Raw genomic sequence first — 22,845 nt, 5'->3', positions numbered from 1 at the left:
CAAATGCGTCCCAAACCCCATTATTTCCCCTTTTCCAGAAGCCCAAGATTCATGTCCTCGCATGCCGCCAGTTCATTACCAAGAACTATCATCTCTCTTCCGGCGCACGCCAGGCAGTGTGCACAGCCCCTCGAGGACCCTTTAATGTTTAATTCCCCATCATCCGCTCCGCTGAACAGCTTAATCTCTGCTTGTATGATCAATACTATATCAGTGTAAATTAAAATGACAATTTTAAAGTAATTAAGCCTGTTAATGCTCGATTCAAATGTCATTATTTGCACTGGGGATCGAGGAGAAATCACACCGTGTCTGAGGTGACAGGAAGCCGCTTGAGCCTCCTCACCCTGCTGCATGGTGCCACTGGAGGCTTTAGCAAAGCGGATTAACTTCTGCCTCGCCCTGCCAGGGTGCCTATCCAATTTCTAAAGAGGATAACACAATTTGATGAATTTAATTCCAGCTACAAACTCAATTATTGTGATAATAGATGAAAACTGGGAGGAGACTCTAACAAGGCCTACGTTTTACAAATACACTTACCTCCACAATGGGATACGGCAGCAACGGCCTGATTTGATTTGTCCCCTCTCTTTTGAAAACCCTTTAAATAATTATGATGGTTGGAAAGACAGCCAACATTTATTAAAGAGACTTGCTCCAACCCAAAGGGGCTGCGGCTTAGACAATCTGGGTCACATGCAAGCGCTTGCTGTCCCAAGCTGTACAGCAGCATTTATGAGACAAGCTCTGTGTTATCATTACATTGCTGGACTCATAAAGAGACACATAAAACTCTTCGGCCGTGGACCAGAACTGCCTGTTCAGTCCTGCTGCTCAGTTCCAGCTCAGGAACCAGCAGCCAGGCACCTTCTTTCTGGGTAGACAATGGCGACGTTAATACCAAGAAAATTAAGGGGAAAGAATCACCACTCTGCTCCGATTCTCTCTCGGGAGCCAAGCACAGAGGGAGTGGGAGGCCCAGCGCTCCCCACACCAGCACTTTTTCTGTCTGAGGGCTGGGGCTGCCTCAGGCACAGTGACCGTCAGTGGGCTTTATTCATTACATCAGCAATAAAAATTGACAACCAAACATTCATTTCAAGATGAAGAGCAAAGTGTAACAATTTCCGTTTGAGAGATGTTTGCACACTGAATGGCCAATCTTTCAGACCTACTCAGATAACTGCAGGCGCCGATCTGCTATAGAGTTGGATGGAAGGGACACATACTGAAGCCATGTAAATTTCAAACATTCTGCAGCAAGGGATGCAGGCAGTTAACTTTCACATGCCCCACATCCAATACCTACATCATTTTCTTAACCCTGAATACAAAACCTTGGGTTCCACAAGCTCAGGGCCCCCCTCCCCCCCCTCCCCCTCCCCGCCCCCCGCAATCCTGGGTAGAAATCGGGTTTAAGACTGAATAGAAACGCAGACTATGTTCAGCTAGGTCTCCTTTTCTGCTGCATATAACGACTTCCCCAAGTCCACAGACAAGAACTAGAGAAAAAGTTGCCATCTGTGGGACCGTGGCATGCTGTGGAGACAGCTGAATGGAAGCCAGACCTTCAGATATTTGGTTTTTAAAAAATGTAATGTAGGGCCAAGGGAAAAAGTTACACAGAAAATTCCTTCAAATTTTATCACCACTTTGCCTTGTGTAAATGAGACACGGGGCTAACGAGAAGCTCAGTGGTTATCAGCACTGATAACCCGAGTTATCCCTGAGTTATCCCTGGCAGGAGAGAACTAGCTCCTGGGAGTTGTCTTCTAAGCTCCACATGCACTCAGTCGTCTGCATACAGACAGACACACAGAGAGACAGACACACAGAGAGACAAATATTTTTAAAAAAGAAAAAAAACTAAGGTCTTCTTAAAAAATGCAACAGACAAGAACATGGGGAAGTTGGCTTTGCGTTGGGAAGGATATTTTCATGGCTGTCAGGAATGGCTCCCCATGTCCTGGTGGCTTTATGGTGCCTTGCAGTGACCGTGAGACATCTGAGATGATGCTTTCTGCTGATGGTGGCCGGGCATTCCTGTCGCCTTTGTAAGAACAAGGAGCATCTGCAGAGGTGGGGCCTGGCCGTGTGAGGATCTAAAGTGGGGCTCGTGCTCACTCTTGAGGGGTTAGGGTACCCACCCAGCCACACACTTGTCACAGTTTTGTTTTTGTTTTTGTTTTTGAGACAGGGTTTCTCTGTATAGTCCTGGCTGTCCTGGAACTCACTCTGTAGACCAGGCTGGCTCGAACTCAGTTCAGCTCGAACTCAGAAATCCACCTGCCTCTGCCTCCCGAGTGCTGGGATTAAAGGCGTGCGCCACCACACCCGGCTTTGTCACAGTTTTTAAAAAGGAGGGATAACTTCTAACCATACAGTTTCTCCCTTCAAGGAAACTGAGAAGTTCTCTAACAAACAAGATGAAAATATCCCTTGGCAGGAACAAATGGAGAGTGAGAACTCAGGCACAGACGCTATGACCCATGTCCTGGGTCATCCTTTTTATATAAACAGGACTCAGTATAAAAACTGTAGAGCAAAAAGTAGCCAGTCTATGGGGCATGGATCTAAAACAGATGAGGACTAGGTATAAAAACCAGACTTTAATCACCCAGTGGAGGCACAGTGAGAGCCCACTCTTACCCACCACACCCCTACAGACATCACACTGACCTACACCCAAATATGTCCAGACCTGGGGACTGGAGGCTAACCTGTAACCAGATACTGCTCAGCAAACCTGACCCTGCCCATCACCTCATGGCTAAAGGGTCAGCAGGGTACAGCTCACATGGTTAGAGCACGCACAGAACAGTCACTTGTGCCCACCCCTGCTCACAGACCCTCTCCGCCCGGGACTGATTTTAAAGAAGCATATTATGCAGGCTGGTGCCAGGCCAGATTCTAGGCGCTGAGCTACAGAGAAGAATGTGGTTGAGGACTTGATAAGAGTGCAGAGACCTAGTCATTGAAGCCACACATACAGAGACTGTGACCCTGGGCCCACCGTAGGAGGCACGGCTACCATCTACATGAAAACCTTTGAGGTCACAGGAGAGAAAAACCTGAAAGCATTCTCCACTTTCGGAATGCTAGAGGCCCTGCAAACTGGGTTCCTGGAGGACAAGGATGCAGGACTCAGGATCCTGCATCTGAGGTCAAATTTGTCACTGCTAGGTGAGATGGCTTGGTCTCCATCCGTAGTGTAAAAACACCTCAAGAAGACCAACGAATGCGTAAGGCAGAGGTCAGGCTTGCTGCAAGTCCCAGGAAGAGTCTAGACAAGCCGGGCTAGGCTCACAGGGGACTCTAGTGAGACGTCACTTGAGGCTAAATAAATAGAATGAGCAGTTACACTGTGAGCACCAGGACTATTTTTTTTTTTATGTCTACTGCTTCAGTGATTTTCTGTCAAAAAATGCTAACAAGCATCAAAGTCCTTAAGAGCTTTACAATCTTTCAGTTTGTTCACCAATACATTTCCTGCAGTGTATTTGTTTCCTAGGCTCATGTGACACGGCCCTCGATCATGCCTGTCTACAGCCTGATGGATCTGCTGCCACTAGGCACCTGGCTCAGCTTCACCAAAGACCTGTTAGGGATTTCTCACCAGAAAGCAGGGAACAAAGGTAGAAATACAGTATCTGGTGGGAAATGATCAGGCTGGCCTGGATCAGCAGGCTGGGAACATGAAGCCTGCATCACCCCACCCCATACTGCCCTTGTGTCCATGACAGCCCCATTCCCACTGCCCTCCTGACCACAGAAACCAGGGCCCTAGACTGACGCAGCCACCACCAGCAAGTGACCTATGGGATTAGGAGGGATGGCCAGGGCAGATTAGAAGCCATGATTGCAAACACAGGCCCCTGCAGGCTTTGGGTACAGTGACCACAGAGTCTGCCTTACTGCACGTTGTCCATCGTTTTGGAAGTGGAGGACACCTGGGGGAAAGGGACAAGCAGGGTCACGGAATCAGATGTCACAAGCTGGAGCAGATGGGTGGTGCCACATGGCTGTGGCTGGAAGTCAGCAGGGCCCATGCTCCTCGCTGACCTCAGATGAGGCTTCCCCCTGGTCCTCAGCCCATGTGCTCTCCTCTCCCTTAGAAGACAATGGAGTACAACATTCTCGAGCTGTGGCTGCAGACTGCTTTCCAGGAGGGGAGTCAAATGACTCTTCCCCAGGGATCGCCTAAGGCCACGGGAAAACAGATGTTTACATTAGGATTCACAACAGGAAAACAGATGTTTACATTAGGATTCACAACAGGAGCAACATCACAGTTAGGACACAACAACACAACTAATTTTCTAGTTCGGGGTCACTAAGATGTGAAGAACTGTATTAAAGGGTCACAGCACTGGGGAAGTTGAGAAGCATTCCGCTAGTCCAGACACAGGAGCAAGTGTGAAGCCCAAGGCTCCATTTTAGGCTTTGCACCTTCTGTGACATATGGGTCCACCTGTAGTTGGAGCCTGGCCCCAGAAGCGGCCCAGAGTCCAGCTGGGAGGAGGTTTCATCATTGTAAACCGGACACTGTCAGCACACTGCAGGGAAGGCCCTTGGTACTGGAAGTCACGGTATTGGGTTGAAGGGACACTCAGGGACAAGACACTGCCCTTGTGGCCAGCAGGTGAGCACCTTCTACTCTCACCGGTCATACCTGTGTCTTACTGACGAGTCTGTTCAGATCTCCCCTGCCCCATGTTAGAAGTCAGGTCCTCAGCCCCACTTCTATTGATCAGAAACAGTTATTTACATGAGGAACTTCAGGGAAAATTCCCAGTCAGAGGTTTTGCAAAAGTTGTCTCATAGGCTGTGAGCTGTCTTTACTTTTGCATCAAAACAAAGATTTTATTTGAGGATTACTGCCTTCCAATACTTGCTTCGATCACTTCTCCCTCAGGTTTGTAAGCACATAGAAATGAATTTCCATGGTCTCTGGTGAAAGCTGGGCTTTATTCACAGCAAATGGTCAAGCTAAGGGCCACTCTTCCTTATGCAGAGCATACCCTTATGGCTCAACAGCCTGGACACCTCTGTCAAAATCAAAGGTGGTATGTCCCTGTAATCCCAGCCCTCGGATCAGAAGCCTGAGGCCAGCCTAACCCAGTTGGTTTGCAGAGTCCTTTCCAGCCCTCGGCCTGTTTTTCCGGGTTTATACTGACACTCCATCGTTTTGCCCACTGCAGGTTTATAGGAAGTCTTGATCAGGCAGGATGAGCCCTCAACTGTCCTTTGTCAATGTTGTTGAGGCCACTGTAGGTCCTTTATACTTCCATATAAAACATAAATCCAGATTTCTGATTTCTACAAAAACTCTGCTCCAACATTGATTAGAATCACACCAGAGCATCATGTCAATCTTGGTAGAACAGATATGTCAATACCACTGAGCATTCCCCGAGCCTGGGACAGCTCCACATACTCAGGTCTCACTGATTGGTATAAGCTGCATGTGATGGCTCTCAGGATGCAGGTCCTAGATAGCACTGACCTAAGTCAGTTCTGAATAGTTCATACTTCGGTGCTATTATAAAGGGTAATGTTATCTAAATTTCAGCTTCCAAGAGAATCATTTACAAGTTGATAGCTTGCAAGCCATTGGACACAGGACAAGATGTCAAAGACCTAAACAAAGTACTTCCATGTTAAAAAGCCCAGTCCTGGTCGCTTGTGAGAGCACTGCACCCTGGTGGTTCCCTGAAGGAACCTCGCTCTCATTATTCCAACACACTCCATTAAAGAAGTTGATCCTATACCTCAAACAGATTGTGTTTGTCTCTGGGTTGGATTCTCAAACCACAGCCTGAAAGGTAAAAGTGTGTTCATAGGGGCATGGAGTGAGCTGGATGGAGGAGCAGAGGGCATGTGGAAAAGGACTAAAACAGCTTCATTTATAGGACTGGCCACACTCCATCTGGTTGCCACATCCCACGAGGACACTGGAGTTCCCCCTGGTCTCCACCCACCTAGGTCTGACCTTGCATCTCTTTTGTGAAAGGTAGAAGACCGAAGTCAAGAAAAATAACAACAAACTGGGTTCAGTCACTATTGCTAGACTGCTCTATAAATTCACTTTAATATGAAAAATAACAACAAACTGGGTTCAGTCACTATTGCTAGACTGCTCTATAAATTCACTTTAATATGAATTTAAGGCTAGATCAGATAGGTCTTTAAATTAGTAACAACCAACCTGTCCACAGATGAATGTCCTCCATTGTCCCCCAAATCTTACAGCTGTCCCCACCAACTACCTAGTCACACTCTACTTCCTTCTTTGATGCTCTAAGCACGGCAAAACTCTGACTTCCTTTCTCCCTGTCAATCATGGTCAGATAGTCTATGTGCCAGTGATGGGAGCCCCTTCCTGTGCTGCCTGATGGCAATATTTGCTTCCTGAATACCAGGTGCTTCCTATATGTCCTCGTGTGTTGGCTTAAGTGTCTGTTCCCTTACATGTAGTATGTAACATGGTACATGTTATATGTTGTTAGCTCTGGAGCCCAATTGAAAGCACAGGCTTCCACTGTGCTATACTCTGCGTGGGTTACTAAATTCCCTTGGCTCTACTTGTGCTAAGGAACGGCTAGTGCTCAGTAGCTGCAAGGACCCAGCTAAGGCAGCGCTGGCCACTAAGGGCTCCTTGGCAACTGCCAGAGTGTGAGTACTGCCTGCCTGGTATTTTCTGGTGTGGCCTAGCTCATACTAGAGCTTGCACAGTGATGTCAACCTGGGATGTCAGTTACTGAACCCAGCAAAGCACACAAAATGATACCATAGGAACCCAGCTAGCTCTGGTGGGGTGACTGGCCAGTAGGACTGACAGATGCAGCTGCCTACAGGCAAGTGTTGGGGCTTCAAGGTCAGTGGAGACTTTGGTCCTTCAGCTGTGCTCCACACAGCCCTTACTGAACTATCTGGCACAGAAAACCCCTTGTGTGTGTGTGTGGGGGGGGGGAGGAGGTACATTAGCAAGGTGAGCTAAGGAAACAACACTCCACATTGATGCATCCATGTCTTTCTTTGTAAGATGCTTCTTTCGCAGCTCCTCATCCTAATGCATTCCCAGAGTCTGGGCCAACGTCTCAACCACACCCTCTATATTCAACAGCCCAGAACACAGGTCCTGAGGGGCAGAAGCAGCAAGGGTAGCCGTCCTTGTGTCTTAGGCTAGCAGCAAGGCTTCCTGAACACACAGGAGCACACCCTGGTTTTCCAGGGCTGACAAACTGGCTATACTTCATCTTTAGGTCAGGTAAGCGGGTCCAAGATCTTGGCTGAGCCTGGCAGGCTTTGGTTGCTGAGAAGCAAACCCATGGCTCTGTCCTCTAAGGGTATGGGTGGTGGTGTTCCAGAATTCCTCCGTGTGGTCATTTGATGAGCCTCCCTATGGCACAGGGCACATGCACCTCCCTCTGAGATTTTTGTCGGACTACTGCCAGAGGTGAGTTGGGCACCACTTGCCCAGCAAATAAAACAGTCCCACAAGAGAATGCAACACTCTCATCTAGTCATGGGGATCTGGCATTCAGGAGGTGAGTGCTACCTAGCAGTCACCACATTATCTCAGGGGAGCAACCATGTGTATGCAAAGATGACTTGGGCTCTGGTCATCTCCTATTCCAAACCTGGTATTGGTGGATTGGTCGTGTCTTCACAGTACCGAACCTGGGGGAGAGTAACACTGGAATGATGCTGAGGAAGTGTTGAGGACATATACCAACAACATCCTGCATGCCAGGCAGCCATTGCCACCTCTTCCTCCTCAGCCAATGTTCTCTAAACCAGAACAGAGTAAGTGTTCTTTCCTTAAGACCATGGCAAGTAGGCAACATGGCTGGTAGGAGTTATATCACCCTTGTGAACGGCCATAGATTCAATCAAAGTATTCACCAAAGTTCAATCAAAGGTTCACCAAGCTGGTGACCCCATCCCTCCTTCCAGTACTGAGTCTTCCCAGAATGCTGTGATACTCCCTCCCTGTCCTACATCCATAAGCAGATATCCCAACCTCTTCTTCCTGACTACCTTGGGTCTAAATATGAGTGACAATGGAGAGGTGGGGATAGGCATAGCCGATGGGCACTCATAGACACTTGTGGCTAAGCAGAGGAAAGCTCTGGCATGTGTACCATGTTACTACGGCTCTCTGCCCCAAACTCCTCTATCAGAAAGTAGACAGCACATGGGGAACATAGGCAACTGCTTTGCCTGGCTGACAAGGAGTCCTATGTACAGGTCCACAGCTGAGTAGCCTAGTGACCACAGAGGCACATTTTGGCCTGTCTAACACTCCTAAGGTACATTAGGGTCCCCTGACATTCATGGGAACATACCAAGATCTGATGCTACTCAGAGAGACAAATATGGGGTCCTCAACACCCCCCGGGGCAAATATGGGGGGTCCTCAACATTTGCAGAGGCACCTTGAAGTCTGCCTGGTACCCCAAAAGACATATCTGAATCTAGTAGACACCCACAAGGGCACATCTGCATCTATTTGATGCCCACTGAGGCACATCTGGGTTTGCCCCCATGCTCACCTGGGCACATCTAGATCTACCAGATGCCCACAAGAGTATATCTGGATCTAGAGCATACTCACATGAGCATACCTAGGAATTAGGTTGGGCATCTATTTGATGCCCAATAAGTAAATATGGGTCTTCCCAATGTCTAGGGAGGCACAGCTGACTCTCCCAAATGCCTGCACAGGCACTGAACCTGCCTGGCATAAAGAACAAGAAGCATGAGAAGCTGTTAGCAGAGCAGAAAGTACCGGGCCTTTCGGGAAGCTGCTGAAGAATAAAGCTACCTCTTCTCTGCGGGCGGCTCTCTAGTCTCCAGTGAGCACAGCTCTGACGGACAGGGCACCCCCTTCTGGATGTCAGAGAGTAGGATCTCGCACTCCTAAAGATAGCAGGATGCGTCACATAGTCATGGCCCCCACCCAGGAGAACCCAGTGAGGATGGGTCAACACGAGGCTCCCGCTGTTCCCCCATGTGGTGCCCAGCACCTGCCCCTCTGCTTTGTGCCAGGTCAGGTGGGCACATGGCTAGCAGTGGGTCTCAGTGGCCTTCTGAAAAGGAAATTTCTTAAGAGACATATCTCAGCTTGTCCTTGAGCTCATAAGAACCAGTGTCAGTCACTTGCAAATCCTAGAGTCCTTACAGGCACCACCCCTCCTGGAGACATGAGGCTTAGCCTGTTCTAAACATATGTCCTGGGCTAGGCAGACTCCCTTCAGGGCCTGGGCTGTAGCCAGAAAAAGCTTCACAGCTCCTCAGGATGCATGGAGCCTGTAACAAAATTAACCTCGTGGCAATTGTTTCCCCCACTTTGATAGCCCAATGTCAGCTCATCTGTTACAGGGAAATAAAAAAGTCAGGCCTAAATGTATAAAAAATTATGATGGAAGTCCTAAATAAAGCGTAGACTGCAAGCTCATTGAGTCAAAAATCAATCAATCAATGAGGGAGTGGGTTAGGAGCACCTCATAAGCCCCAAAGAAATCATTTGCCCAAACACTGGGACTTAACGGTGGAGGACCAAATTCCAACACTTTTAGGAAGTAAATAATGAAAAATCAATTCAGAGGAAAAACAGATCAAGAACCCTGACTGTGACGTGCCGACACATTTATTGCTGAATACCATTCCTCGGCTGACCCGAAAACTTCGGAAGGTGTTTATTTACTTTCAACACCTTCCAGGGATCAATATTTTTAATTTGGATCCGAGTTATTATTTTTCACATCACAGCAGCGGGGAGCAGCGTAAAGTGGCTCATATTTTAGTGCTAAAAAGATCGATACGACAGTTTCACCTTCACTGCGGCCCGGCTGCTGCGGCCGCACATCATCACATCCCGAAGGGCCATGGTACTGAGGCAGGAGGGCAGGTCATCACCCGACAGGGGTGCAGACAGCCATGATTTAACTGAGTGCAGGGCGCCCAGTGCCCTCAGAAAACCAATCTTGCTCCTCTCACTTCATCAGGCCTCCAGTGAGGAGGAGGAGGGCAGGGCCCAGTGCAGAGGGGGCCACTACTGGCCAAGATTAGTCCCTCATCATAAACACATTTGCCTTTCCCTCCTCTTCCTCAGATCAAAGAACATCAGCCAACTCCATTAATTGCCCACAAATTTCTCCCAACCTCTTATTTAGGAGAAAGCAGGGAGGCAGCACCCACAGAGCAGTGGGAAGGGGGCTTCTGGGAAGGACAGCCTCCACTCATCAGTCTCGCCCTCAGAACCAGGGCTTCTGCTGGGGCAGTCAGGCCACACAGGGCAGGAGCCTCCTGAGGACACTCAGGGCACGGGGGCAAATGTGGACATCACACCAGGAAGGACAAATGTGTGACAGCCCCTTGTCAACCTTCAGCACCTCGCGTTCTCCCTAACCCTAATTTAACTATCACCAACCCAGTCCACCCCACACTCTGCAAATAAATCCTAGAGCCCAAGAAAACCCAGGGCACCCGGACGACAGCAGAGTCACACAGCTTATGCCTCTGTCTTATACCTCCGAGAAATACCTATTCCTAATAGTGCTGGCAGCTACACAGAGGAGAAGTAAAGAAAGAGACCCTGACCTTGTACGAGGGCAGAAAAAGAACTACCAGCCCACATGTGAGCAGCATCCAGGTATCTAGGCAATCTTGACTGGCAGGTCTGAGGCCTTCTGCCAAGCAAGAGCCTTGCAAAAGCAGACGGCAGGACGTTTGCATTGACAGAGCTGTCCCTGAAACTAAGAGGTAGACTTTGCCTACTGGAGCCACCCATAGCCTGCTATTGTCCCTAAATAAGATGGGTCACTGGAATCTTCAGTTTCTGGCCTGCCTAGGACACCATTCAACTACCATTATCCACCACCTAGGCTGCTTGTGAATAAGATTCCTAGGGGAACAGATGAGGCTAGAGTTTCCTTAAGTACCCTAAACACTCCTGGTATTACCCACCCAGACCACCACACCCATGCCTGCCACCAACAGAACAGCATGCAAGCTTTTCTCCAGGCACCTTAAGAAGCATGTGCAACCTCCAGGAATGTTCTACCTCCAGCTATCCAGTCTCCTTCCTTGGCCTGAGGCAAGGTATGGGCAAGCCCAGGTCGAGACAGGGTGGTACTGAGAAACCTACAGATGCTGCCTCTTGTCAACTGCCCCAATGGCACATCTCTCTCCCTGAGGACCTATGACAGCACACTAAGCCTTCTCAGACCTCTCAGGAGCTATGCCACCCATAGCAACAAAGTCTTTACAACAATAAGCCATTAGTAAGGTATGCCTCCTTCAAATTCCCCCTGGCTGGTCAAGAATTTCCTTTCCATTGAAAGGGGGTAGTCTCTCCTGTTCCCTAGCAATTTACTCTAGAAACAAGAGCTTTGGCCAGGTCATATCAGCTCTCAAGTTTCCACCCAGTGCCCTCTCCTCTGGGTGCAGGCAGAAGCAAAACCAAGAAACCTATTACCTTCTAGTTCCCAACAGGAATGCTATTAAATTAGCTACAGCTTCGAGAGGCCACCCAGGGTTGGCTCTATAGCCAGACAAGGACCAGAGCCCTAGACCTGGGTTTCTATTCCTGCACAAACATTACAAAGAAGCAAGTTGGGAAGGAAAGGGTTTTTTAAGCTTAACTTTCCACATTGCTGTTCATCACCAAAGGAAGTCAGGACTGGAACTCAAGCAGGTCAGGAAGCAGGAGCTGATGCAGAGGCCATGGAGGGATGTTCCTTACTGGCTTTCTTCCCCTGGCTTGCTCAGCTTGCTTTCTTATAGAACTATCAGCCCAGGGATGGCACCACCCACAGTGGGCTAGGCTCTCTCACCCTTGATCACTAATTGAGAAAATGCCCCACAGCTAGGTCTCATGGAGGCCCTTCCCCAACTGCAGCTCCTTTCTCTATGATAACTCCAGCCTGTGTAAAGCTGATGCACAAAACCAGCCAGTACAGATCCCCTATCCAGGCACCAGAACGGTAGATATCAGGTCCCAGAATGGGATGAGAGGATGTGCTGAGGACATGGACCAGGCCATGTCTGAAGCCCATCACAGAGAACACAGCCTCTGGCTTCCCAGACCAGGTGAGCAGCCAGCAATGCACTGGTGAGCACTCCATGCTGAAAGGCACCCCTTCAGCAACAAAACAAGACAGCGGTGGAATTATATGAAAATAAATTTTCAGTCTCTTCCTTACTTTGCCATTCTGAAGCAAGAGTACAAGGAAGCCGTTATCTCACGCACTCTTATTGATGCGCCCGCTTGTCGGGAGGTAAGCGATGTGTTTTCTATGCTCCTCCGAGTGGCTGGCTAAATCAGACACATGATTTCCATGCTGCTAGAGTGTCTGATCAATAGACACTAGCGCAGACTTGGAAAACTTCACCCAGGTAGTTCCTCAGTGTCCAATCTACATGGCTGGCTTACTGTGAAACTCAACTGTGCCACACTGTGATGCCGAGAGCCCCGGAAAGTAGCCTTCAAAGTCCATCTCTAACACTGGAGGCAAGAGGCATAAACCCAGGAAGTAGTTCTAATGCCAGGTGGGCTTGCTCATTCCCCCTCTCTCCCTCCCTCCCTTCTTTTTTCTGGGTCCTCTGAACTCTGATTACCATTCACAGCAGCTCAAGGTCATCGTTCTATCCTCTAATCCACACAGCACAGAGCTCAGCTTCCAGCTAGGCTCTTCTTCAAGGACCCTCCCTCTTAGGTCTATCTCATCTGGCAGGCCCAAGAGGGCTGCCCTAAGAATGAGCAGCCCTGGTACCGTCCAACAAATCCTCAACTGCACTGTGGCTCCAACTCTGAAAAGGTCAGGGGTTTCTTCATGTTGTTAGAAATCAGTGATCTTACAAGGGCGCAGCCTCGTGTTACATGCCAAACTTAACAGATCTCACCCCTGACTCTTCTACCAACATGACTGGCTCACAGGGGCTATTCCCACCAACTCCCTCCCAACATGTGGTGTCCCTCTCCACCAAGTGGTAGAGCCCCTGTCCTCACTGAGCAAGTCTCTGGCAGTGAGGAGTGGCCCTAGCTAAGGTACCACCAGTACACGAACATGCACTCTAGGAGCCGGCTGTCCCTCAGGAAGAGGGCACAAGGGTTTGAGAAGGGAAGCAAGAAGCAAGCAGACAAGCCAGTGCACAGGTCAGGTAACAGGAAGTCACAGGGAAGCTGACAGTAGGGCCTGGAGAGTGGCAATGATGGCCCCAGCCCACAGAAGAATGCAGATGTCCCTTCAGGAGCACACTATGGGCATCTGGCATTCTAGGGTCCAACAGCAATGATTCAGCCTCTAGGAGGATGAGTTCCGTGTTCCTGTACCTCCATTCCTGCACCAGGTGGTGGCCAAGAGATATATAAAAGGAGTTGATTGAAAGAGCTCATGAGAATGCTGGGCCCCAGAGTGAGGACAGCACAGTGTGGTGGGCTGGGTACCACTTGGGAAGCACATTGTTTGCTCTTTTAGTTCCTCTCCAGGTAGCTACAGAGCCTCATACAACCACTTCAACAGAAGAGCTACATGTTTCACTTACGTCACTGATGTTTAAACTGGTGGCACCTTGACCAGGACACTAACAATCAAAAGCACAAACAATTCTCTGGATGCCACAGGCCTCAGAGCCATCTCTGCTGCAGTCTCACCAACGCCAGCTTCCACACACTGCATGGAGCCCAGGGCCTTCCTACCTGGATGTTGTTCCCCAGTGTTTTCAGTACTGGCCTGGAAGCGCAGCATGGAGAGGAACGTAGCCTCTGTCTTCCTGTAAATCCTCCTCGGAGAGCTCTTTCTTGGCTGCACTTTGGCTTCTGGCCCTCCAGTCCCTGTGATTCCCTCATGCCTCACTGAGTTTACCTCTTTGGATCCAAGCTCCTTGCAACTGGGCCAGGAACTCACCCAGTCCCTGAAATTAAACACACCCACCAACAGCCTCCGATTCTCTTCTGTTCATGACTGTAACCCTCTCTCCAAGGTGCCACTGCCTTTTCCCGCCCCATCCAGAAGGTTTGTGGGTATTCACATTCCCCCCACACTCCTAGCCTCCAGTGGTCTGCCAGGAGACAAGTCCATTCCGTGACTCTAAACATGGGACAGGGACCTGTATGTGCAATCCTGGGAGAAAACAGCAAACAAAAACAAGCTAAGCCAACCAAGGTGGGCTCTCCAGGGAAGCAAAGTCAGGTACTCTTAGTGCTCCGGGACACAGTATGCTCACTCCTGCCCTCTCCTGTGATTCACAATTAGCCATTCAAGGCCAACATCCTCTTCCAATGGAAACATTCAAACACAAGGAACAGGATGGGGACCCAGATTTTCCAGTGGTAGCAACCTAACATGCCAGTCTGGCAGAATATCTGAAGACCCAGACTTCTAGTAAACAATTTTCCATGTCACACGGAGCAGTGACAAAGCCAGGGGCCCAGAATCGAGGGGTCATTTTCATGGTTTCTGTACAGCATAGACAGCAGACATCCATCTCACATCGATAGACAAACATGTTAGCCACAGTAAGCCACAGAGAACTTAATGTCCCCATCTCAGGATAAAAATCTTCGGAGCTATCCTTGCAGTAAGCATTGGGGCTGCATGTGCTGCACTGGTGCCACCTCCTGGCAGCAAAGGCCATTTGCAACTCTCCTATTCTAAGCCCCCGGAGCATCACCAGCAACAGAGGCAGCAGATCTTAAACTAGAGTCTACCCCATCACCAGGGGCTCCCACCCCCACCCCACCGTCAGCTCATGCAGCAGGTGCAGTTCATTCAGCCCAGCAGCTTGCTGGAAACAGGCCACTATTTTCTGATCCCCATTAATGCCCATGACAGCATTTATGTATAAGATAAATTCATCTCAATTTCCTTTTTCAATTAATGGCCTATTATTTGAACCAGACTCAGCTAAAAACACTCAGCTGATACCATCAATCTTACAAAGATTAAATTCCTCTGTCTGAAGCTACGGGGTACCAGGCTAGGCAGGAGGATGGCTACCTAGCTGTCGGATGTGGCCAGCTATGTTCAGGACCCCAAGGGTGGATGGAGGTCCTTCCTACCAGGACATCCTAAGGCCCTCACTAAAGGCCATAACACACCAAGAAACACAGTGAAGGGCTGTGAAGTGGACGGTGCTCAAAGACCTAGGGCGACTGTAGTTACAATCTGGGATAAGAGACCTCTACTCTCTGCTACCTACAATGACTCCAGACAGACATGGAGAGCCCTTGATCATCACCATTCAATCAGACATGAAGGCACTTCATATCACACTGTTCTTGATAGAGAAGCTGGGTCCCAGGACAGGAATGCCAAGGCATAATAACTGCTTGACAAGCAAAGGGGAACAAAGCAAAGCAGATGTACCACATGTCATGCTCTACCCTCAGACTGCGACCTTCTTCCTCTCAGCCCAGCTATGAAGGCTCTTGCAGTGTCAAACCAGCCCTGTTTGTGAATGTGGGATTTATCCTCCCATCCCTGTATTTTAGGTCATTCTGTCTATAAAGTCAAAGGGGAGTTATGGAGAAAAGAACCTTCCTACAGATGATGCACTAGTGGAGCAAGGCCTTAATGGAGGAAAGACAGGAAAGATGCTGCTGCTGAGCCTTCTGCAGCACTGGTGCCCACGGTCCGATGGTGATGTACCTTACTAAGATTCTGCCTGCATTTTCTGCTGGAAATCCCATTGCCACAGTCAGATCTAAGAGTGTGTAAGTTTTGTGAAATTGTAGAAACCCTTAGCCATTGTTTGTACAAACAAGCATCTCTGTTCCCTCTGCCCTCTGGAAGGCCCTAGAGACATGGTGCCAGGCCACATGACATCATCCCAGTGTGACCCTTTCTAGGCTGTTTTCATTTCTAGCAATTTCCACTGCTTTCCCTCAGTTTACCTCCTTTCTGTCTGTTGTGTCTAGTCTGATGTCTATCTTCACTGATATCTCTTGTCTTTTTCATCTGTGTAAATCTGACTTAAGAAGATAAGAAATTTGAGTATTGGCAGAGGAAATCCAGTAGGCTAAAGGGAGGGGCCTTTTACAAGAAGGAAAGCAGCACAGAGCTGAGAGGAAGAAGCCAGCAGCAGAAGCAGCAAAGGGAAGATGAGGGGAAGCAGGAGGACTATATTCTAAGCAGGCCAGGGCTAGAGGAAGGACACCTCTGAAAGTGGGTGGGTGGAACACTAATGAGTTTGAAGAAAATGTCTTTGAGAGGATAGAACATACCTGGCACTGAATGCTCCAAACCCAGAGACTGAACCCTTGACAGGTTGACAGGGGTTCTCTAGCCTAAGGATGACCCCAAAGCCTGCCCCTCCCCCACCTCTGTCTCTGTCTCTGTCTCTGTCTCTGTCTCTGTCTCTCTCTCTCTCTCTCTCTCACACACACACACAAGATGCAGGGCAGGAGCCATGCCCTGTTCTGCCCAGCATGACATACACTCTTGCTATATCTCTCCATATAGAAGACAGACATATACCCAACAGAAGCCAAGCCAGGTAGCTGCTCAGGGTAGCTCATGGCAGAAGATGGGCTGACAGACAAGGGCCACTGCTAGATCTCATCTCGTGGAGAAGAGAAGCAGCACCTACGAATGTGACAATGTTGTGACAACCTATGACAACCTATGAATGTGACAACGTGTCAGAGAGCAAAGGAAAAGGCATCGGAGCAGAAAGGTAACTCAATCCCTGAAGGCCGAGGCACCACAGAGCTTGAGATGGCATTCTCCAAGCCAACAGTTACAAAGGCTTTCAAACATCTCTCGATACTTCCTAGCCCTTCCCAGTGCTTCCTGCCTATGACCCAGGACACTTCTAGAAGAGGGACAGTTCCTATGAGGTCGGTGCAGGCTTTATCCTATACCACTGTAAGGCACACCCATTCTGAAGCAGGTTTCCCTCTGAAGGCCTGCTCAGGGCTTACAAAGTGATTGCCAAGCCCAGGAGCAGGGGAACTGAGCAGCTCAGGCTCCAGTTCAATCTCTTATCTAAGCCACCCTGAAGACCTGGGTCCTCCTCTCTGTCGTACATCTCCAGGCCAGCCTCCCTGAGCTGGCCACCCCTACCCCAGCTCCCGCCCATGCTCTCTCTGGACCAGCAAAGAGATGCACTCTTAAGCCTCCGCCACCAGCTCTGCCAGGGGGAGGACTCGGGCCATCCAACAGTCAACAGAACATGAGAAGCTTTTCATAGGACAGTCACACTGTGCTGTGACAGGGCATGCATGCCGACTTAGTACTCTTCGGAAACAGCCAAGATTCAGGTTCCCTTGTCCTGGGATTCGTGCCATAGCTTAAAAATGACTCACCGTGAAGTGTTCCTGTGACTTGTAGTTTTCATCCAGGTAGACACGCGCCCTGTTGTATTCTTTCATTGCGTCACTGGATAGTAGTTCTCTGGGAGGGAAAGAGTGAGCACAATAAGCAAACGCCCAGACGCCACGCCTTCCTTCCCACTTGTGTGCTCCAAGCCACCAGGCCATGATTAAAACTGTTTTTCACATCACCCTGAGACCCACACAGCCCCTAAATGGGCCAAGCAGGAGGGAGGGAAGGAGGAAAGAGGGGAAGATCAGTGATAGCAACAGTGGACTCAAGTCCTCTTTGTGTCCTTGGCACATAGAGAGCAGCCACATAGCAGTCTCTGGTCTCTACTCAGGCCTGTGAGATGCCTATACCATGAGGCCTCCCAGGGATAAAGACACTGATGGGAGCCGGATAGTGGTGGCACACGCCTTTAATCCCAGCACTTGGGAGGCAGAGACAGGCGGATTTCTGAGTTCAAGACCAGTCTGGTCTACAGAGTGAGTTCCAGGATAGCCAGGGCTACACAGAGAAGCCCTGTCTCAAAAAACAAAAAAAGACACTGATAGGAATACCTGGGACTCACTTAAGCCACACACCATGTGTAGGTGACTTCCAGAGTCTGCTGCTCTCATTGGCAGCCCCACAGTGCAGACAGTGACAGTGACAGTGACAGTGACTAGCATTTCCTTAAAGGAGACAGTAGCCCATGCTCATCAGCCAATGTGGCAGAGCCTCACTGCATCTCCCACCATCCCTTTTTATGGTCAAAAACCAATTGGTTGATTTTATCATCATCTCTAGGTTGGCTAGAGAAAAAGTACCTACCACACATCCAGCCCAGGATGTGGGACAAAAGCCCATTCCTTCTCTGCTGCTGGTGAGAAGCAGGCACAGCATATGACCCAAAGTACAGATGTTAGGGAAGGACCCCAAGGGAAACCTTAAGTCTAGGAAAGAGAGGCAGCAAATGAGCTGGCAGCCACAGATCTCAACATGTTCAAGGGCATGAAGACGGAGAAAGAAATGCCTGGGCACCAACCTTGAGCACTGAATTGAGATCCCGAGGAGTGAGGATGAGAGATGACAGGGTACCAACCCTAAGCACCAAGCTCATCTGGTATCAAATGCCTGATGTGGGATGATGGCTTGAATGTAATCTCCAAGATACACTCAGTAGCAGAAAGGAACTAACCCTTCTAAGTTGCTGTTGGACCACCACACACAGGACACTGGCACATGCTGCCCTCCTCCAGACAAATGTGAGTAAAAAGCTACCTGACATGGGAATGGTCAGCATAACATCAGGGCCATAGTTTTTTCAAAACAAGCTATCAACTGATCCAGGCCCAGAAAGGACAAAAGTAATAGGACTAGTGGAAAAGAACATTAAAATGATAAATATGAGCCCTAAAGGAAAATAGGAATGTACAGAAGAAAGGAGTTTCTGGTGCTGACAGACAAGAATCGGGATCTCACAGGATAGACAAAGAGTGGGCATCCCTGCAAAGCAATGCAATGCAATAGGGGCTCCCATGCCATGTGGATGGCTGCACCTCTCTGGGCAACACTGAATCAGGGCAAGGGAGGAGGGGGCCGGGAGAAAAGCAGCATCTATGGATAGAGGGGACTAATGTTCTCCAAACTTAGGCAAATCTGTAGGTGCACTGTTCAAAATAAACAATATTAAACCAGAACACAGCAAACTGAGCTGCTACAAACAAGGTAGATGTAGATGAAAGCGAGCAGCCGGGAAAGCACATTATCCACAAGAAGATGAAGATGCACACAAGGGCTGGGCTCTGGTCGGAAACAATGAAACACAGAAGACAATGACATGGTGTCCTTGAAGTAGTGAGGGAACTGACAAGCTCCCATTCATCCCCAATAAATGCAGCTTTCAAAAATGAGAACAACGAACTTGTTCAGACAAACAAAGGCTAAGAGAATCAGCAGCAGCTGACTTGTACTGAAATAAACAGTACAGAAAGCTCTTTGGCTAAGGAAAATGGTCCAGGTAGAAGCTGAGTCCGGCCAAAAGCAAAGAGCACTGTGTGGGAAATCCACAGGAGGGTACCTGACAGCCCCAGCCTTCTCAAGGACAGCTGCTCTTCAAAGCCAGAGCAGCAAGGCCTGCACTGCCACACACAGCCCATCCAAGGGACAGTAGTGATGGAACCTCCCTCCTGAGGGCCACTGGCCTACAGGTGCCCAGGGCTCAGTGCCCATGGCACCTTCCCCTTTCAGATGCTCTGCTGCTCCAGCCCACAAGCCTCTCTCTCCTTTGTCAACTTGCAGTCCTTGGCATTAACACTAACTTCTGTCAGTGATGTGTGCTGCAGATGTTCTTCATAAGGTAGCTTAGCTCTCCCTTCTTTCAGAATATCTTTCTGTAACAGTATGGCTTTTTTTTTTTAACAGGACCAATGTGTCAATCTTATCTTTCTAAGCTGCAAGTTTTGCACATCCTGAAAGAAATCCTCCCTACCTCAAAGCTACAAAGATACTCTTCTGTATCTCTACCTTCAAATTTTACTTGAGTATAACTAGAATTCATTCTGAGGCAGGGTAGAGTGACATCTTGGGACATGGTGATGCAGGATCTCTATGAGGCACTTCTCAGCCTGCTGCACCAAGGGCATGCACCATGGAAGACATCCCCTACAGCACGTCTGCCCACCCTTGTTGTTCCACTGCTGTGATGGGAGCCAGTGCTCTGGCCAGCAGAATACCACCTCAATTTCATTCCACTGCTGCAATGGGAGCTAGTGCTCTGGCCAGCAGAATGCCACCTCAATTTCCTTCTGGGCTGTTTCCGTGCTGTCCTTCTCCAAGTGCCAGTACTAGGAGTGTTAGGGAATACGCTTTGGAACACCAAACTGTCTTGAAAACTACTTGGGAGCAATGTACAGAGTTTTTGATACCCAATCAAGCTCCAAGATCTTGAGTGGTGGGAACGTAGCACATGTCACTTGAAAGAAACTCTGCTGTGAACAGGGTGCTTGATCAGCCTCTCTACACACAGGGATGTTCAGGATCTTAGCTGTCACCTGCACGGGCATGTAAGCACTGAAGGAGTACTTCCTTATTTTCTTGTCAAGTTCAGGCCAGATGCAAACAGAAATAAAGTGGCAAGAAAAAGTGCTAACAAGGGTCAGTGAAATGGCCTAGTGGGTAATGTCATCTGTTGTACAAGCCTGAAACTTCAATTTGATCCCTGGAGCCCACATACAAGTGGGAAAAACTGACTCAAAAAAGTTGTTTTCTGACCTCTATATGAGCTGTGTGGCATGTGCACACACCCCTTACACACATGCATGCATGCACGGAGGCATGAACACTCGCACGCACGCAACCAAGGATAGTGGGAACAGCAGAGACCCATGGGGCAGGGAGTGCCTTGAGTGCACTCCAGGGACTAAGGCAAAGCTCAATCCCCAATTGTGTCCATGCCAAGCTGTTCCAATGGAGGACAGGTTCTAGGAATAGCCCATGGATATTTCTTCTGCACCATTCCGTGGTCAAAGCTGTGGCCTACATGACTTCTTTCAAAGCCATACACCAGGAACAACAAATGAGCCCAAATCACTCCCAATGTGCTGCAATCCTTTCAGAACTTTAGACCATTTCCCATTGAAAACGACATCCAGGATTCCCTAAATTCTGACTTTTCCTCTTCTTCCCTAATCACCTTTCTGGTCAAAGGCAGGATGGACACAATGGGGTCTAAGGGCAAACAGGAGCTCCTAGGCTGGTTCTAAAAGGCACAGGCAGGAAAGGGCCCTGATTCCAGACCTAGAGCAGATTGAGTACCTGCTTGCTCTTCTGTGTTCATTCGCAAAGCCATCTCAAGAGAGCCCATTCCCCTTCTTCCTGGCCTGAGCTCAGATGGTCCTGTCTTCTCAGGAGCCACAGAGCACAATTTGCATTGGCTCGATACATACAGTGCCTGTCCCCTGGATGGCATGTTGCCTCCCAGGCTTCGAAGCTCAGACGCTCCTGCAGAACCCAGTCCTGCCCATCATCCATTGTCCACTGCAGCAGTTTGGCTAGCATTCACCCACCTCAGGTACTCTGATGGAGGATTCCCCAAGACCTGCCCCCCTAGCCTAGCAGCACAGGTGCTTACTCTTTGGCGGTGAGCAGCTGCCGGATCACTGAGCCACACACCTCTCTGGGGAAATTGCAGCTCCCTCAACATGACCCATAGACAAGTTTCAAGAAGTGGCATTCACCACCACATCCCATCCAAAGACCTACCCCACGGTCCACAGGCTCCAGCTGAGACTTACTTGACAAATTTGTCCACATGGGACATGGAGGCCTCATAGTTTTTCCCTCCAAATTCTTGGCAGTGCAAGGCCATGAAGTGAGGCTTGTGTGTGTGCAGGACCTGAGAAGAAAGCACAGAGTTAGAGCACAAACCACAGCAGGGCAATGAAGCATGCGCCTCACCTCAACAGCCAGGCATCCCACAGACAGCAGACCAAAGGCCACACCCCTGTGCCCACAAGTTCTTTACAGATTCTATGAGTTGCCACCTTTATGCTGCCAACTGTTTATTTCTAGCCTCTTCCATATTTCCTTCGCAAAGATTCAGAATTTCTAAGAAGCCTTTTCAATAACCTAAAGGCACTCTTCTCTAATTACAAAAAAGCAGTACTATGCTATGGACAAGAAAACATCAGGAAGTTCTCAACCCATGTCACAGCCTCAGCACATCGTTAACACTGCTGTACATACCTGTTGAGAGATTTAGTCTAGGCAACCACGTATGCGGTAGCATGTGCTCCTGTGCATGTCAGAGTGTGACGGCATGTTCTTATGTGTGTGCATCATGCATGCATGCAGAATTGGGTGTCAGCTTAAGTTAGTGTGAGAGCACTGCCTGTGTGCTGTCATGTGTGCATGCATGTATGTGCTCACTATGCACAGGCTCATTCTTAATTCAGGATCACCAAGGCTGGCTTCTAAGCAGACTCCAGTACCCATGCTGTCTGAACCACCAAATATGTACATCTTGTGTTCCCCATAGCCCTAGAAGCTGTAGCCCTGTTGTCTAATTTATAGCAGCAGGAGGCTGGCATATGACAGAAACATACCCATGGTCGCATGGGCATTGAGTGAGTGGCACAGCCTGAGCTTGTCTACAGCTCACAACCTTACTTCTGTCCAACCATTAAGGTTTCTACTTTTCCAAAACATTGCTGACGTCACCAGCAAACTTTGCTTGGCATAGGCAGTACAGCGCAGGAAAACCAACCATCTCCTGGGCAGTAAGGTGGTAAGGCACTTGGTTCTGCCCTCTTGGAGCATGGGGAGAGCAGCACCCTAGAGGGCAGATCACTGAAGGAAGGATGAGCCCCAGCAGACATTGAAGAGCTAGTACAGGAGGGGAGTAAAATGGGGGGGGGGGGAGAGGAAGGACTTCTAGGAAGGGCTAGAAGGCAGGATCGGAGAAGAAAACATGAAGTTGAGGTTACTATGACCACAGGGCCAAAGTGGTAGCAGGGAAACCCACAGGCAGGGC

General features: G+C 49.1%; 1 protein-coding gene across 3 annotated transcripts in view; it reads right to left on the bottom strand.

The window, feature by feature from the left end:
* Nucleotides 1–22,845, bottom strand: part of Inpp5a (inositol polyphosphate-5-phosphatase A) — a 186,765-nt gene that overhangs the window by 81,385 nt on the left and 82,535 nt on the right. For all 3 annotated transcript variants that reach the window (XM_021167526.2, XM_021167525.2, XM_029479152.1), the window contains 2 exons: nucleotides 21,608–21,708; nucleotides 17,321–17,408 (listed from right to left, as the gene is read on the bottom strand). In XM_021167526.2, the coding sequence (XP_021023185.1) occupies nucleotides 17,321–17,408; nucleotides 21,608–21,708 (189 nt within the window). The remainder of the gene's footprint in view (nucleotides 1–17,320; nucleotides 17,409–21,607; nucleotides 21,709–22,845) is intronic.

This window comes from Mus caroli, chromosome 7 (genome assembly GCF_900094665.2).
Source record: "Mus caroli chromosome 7, CAROLI_EIJ_v1.1, whole genome shotgun sequence".
Classification (NCBI taxonomy): Eukaryota; Metazoa; Chordata; class Mammalia; order Rodentia; family Muridae; genus Mus; species Mus caroli.
The sequence above is the reverse complement of the archived record's forward strand: the minus strand, read 5'-3'. Positions and strand labels throughout refer to the sequence as shown.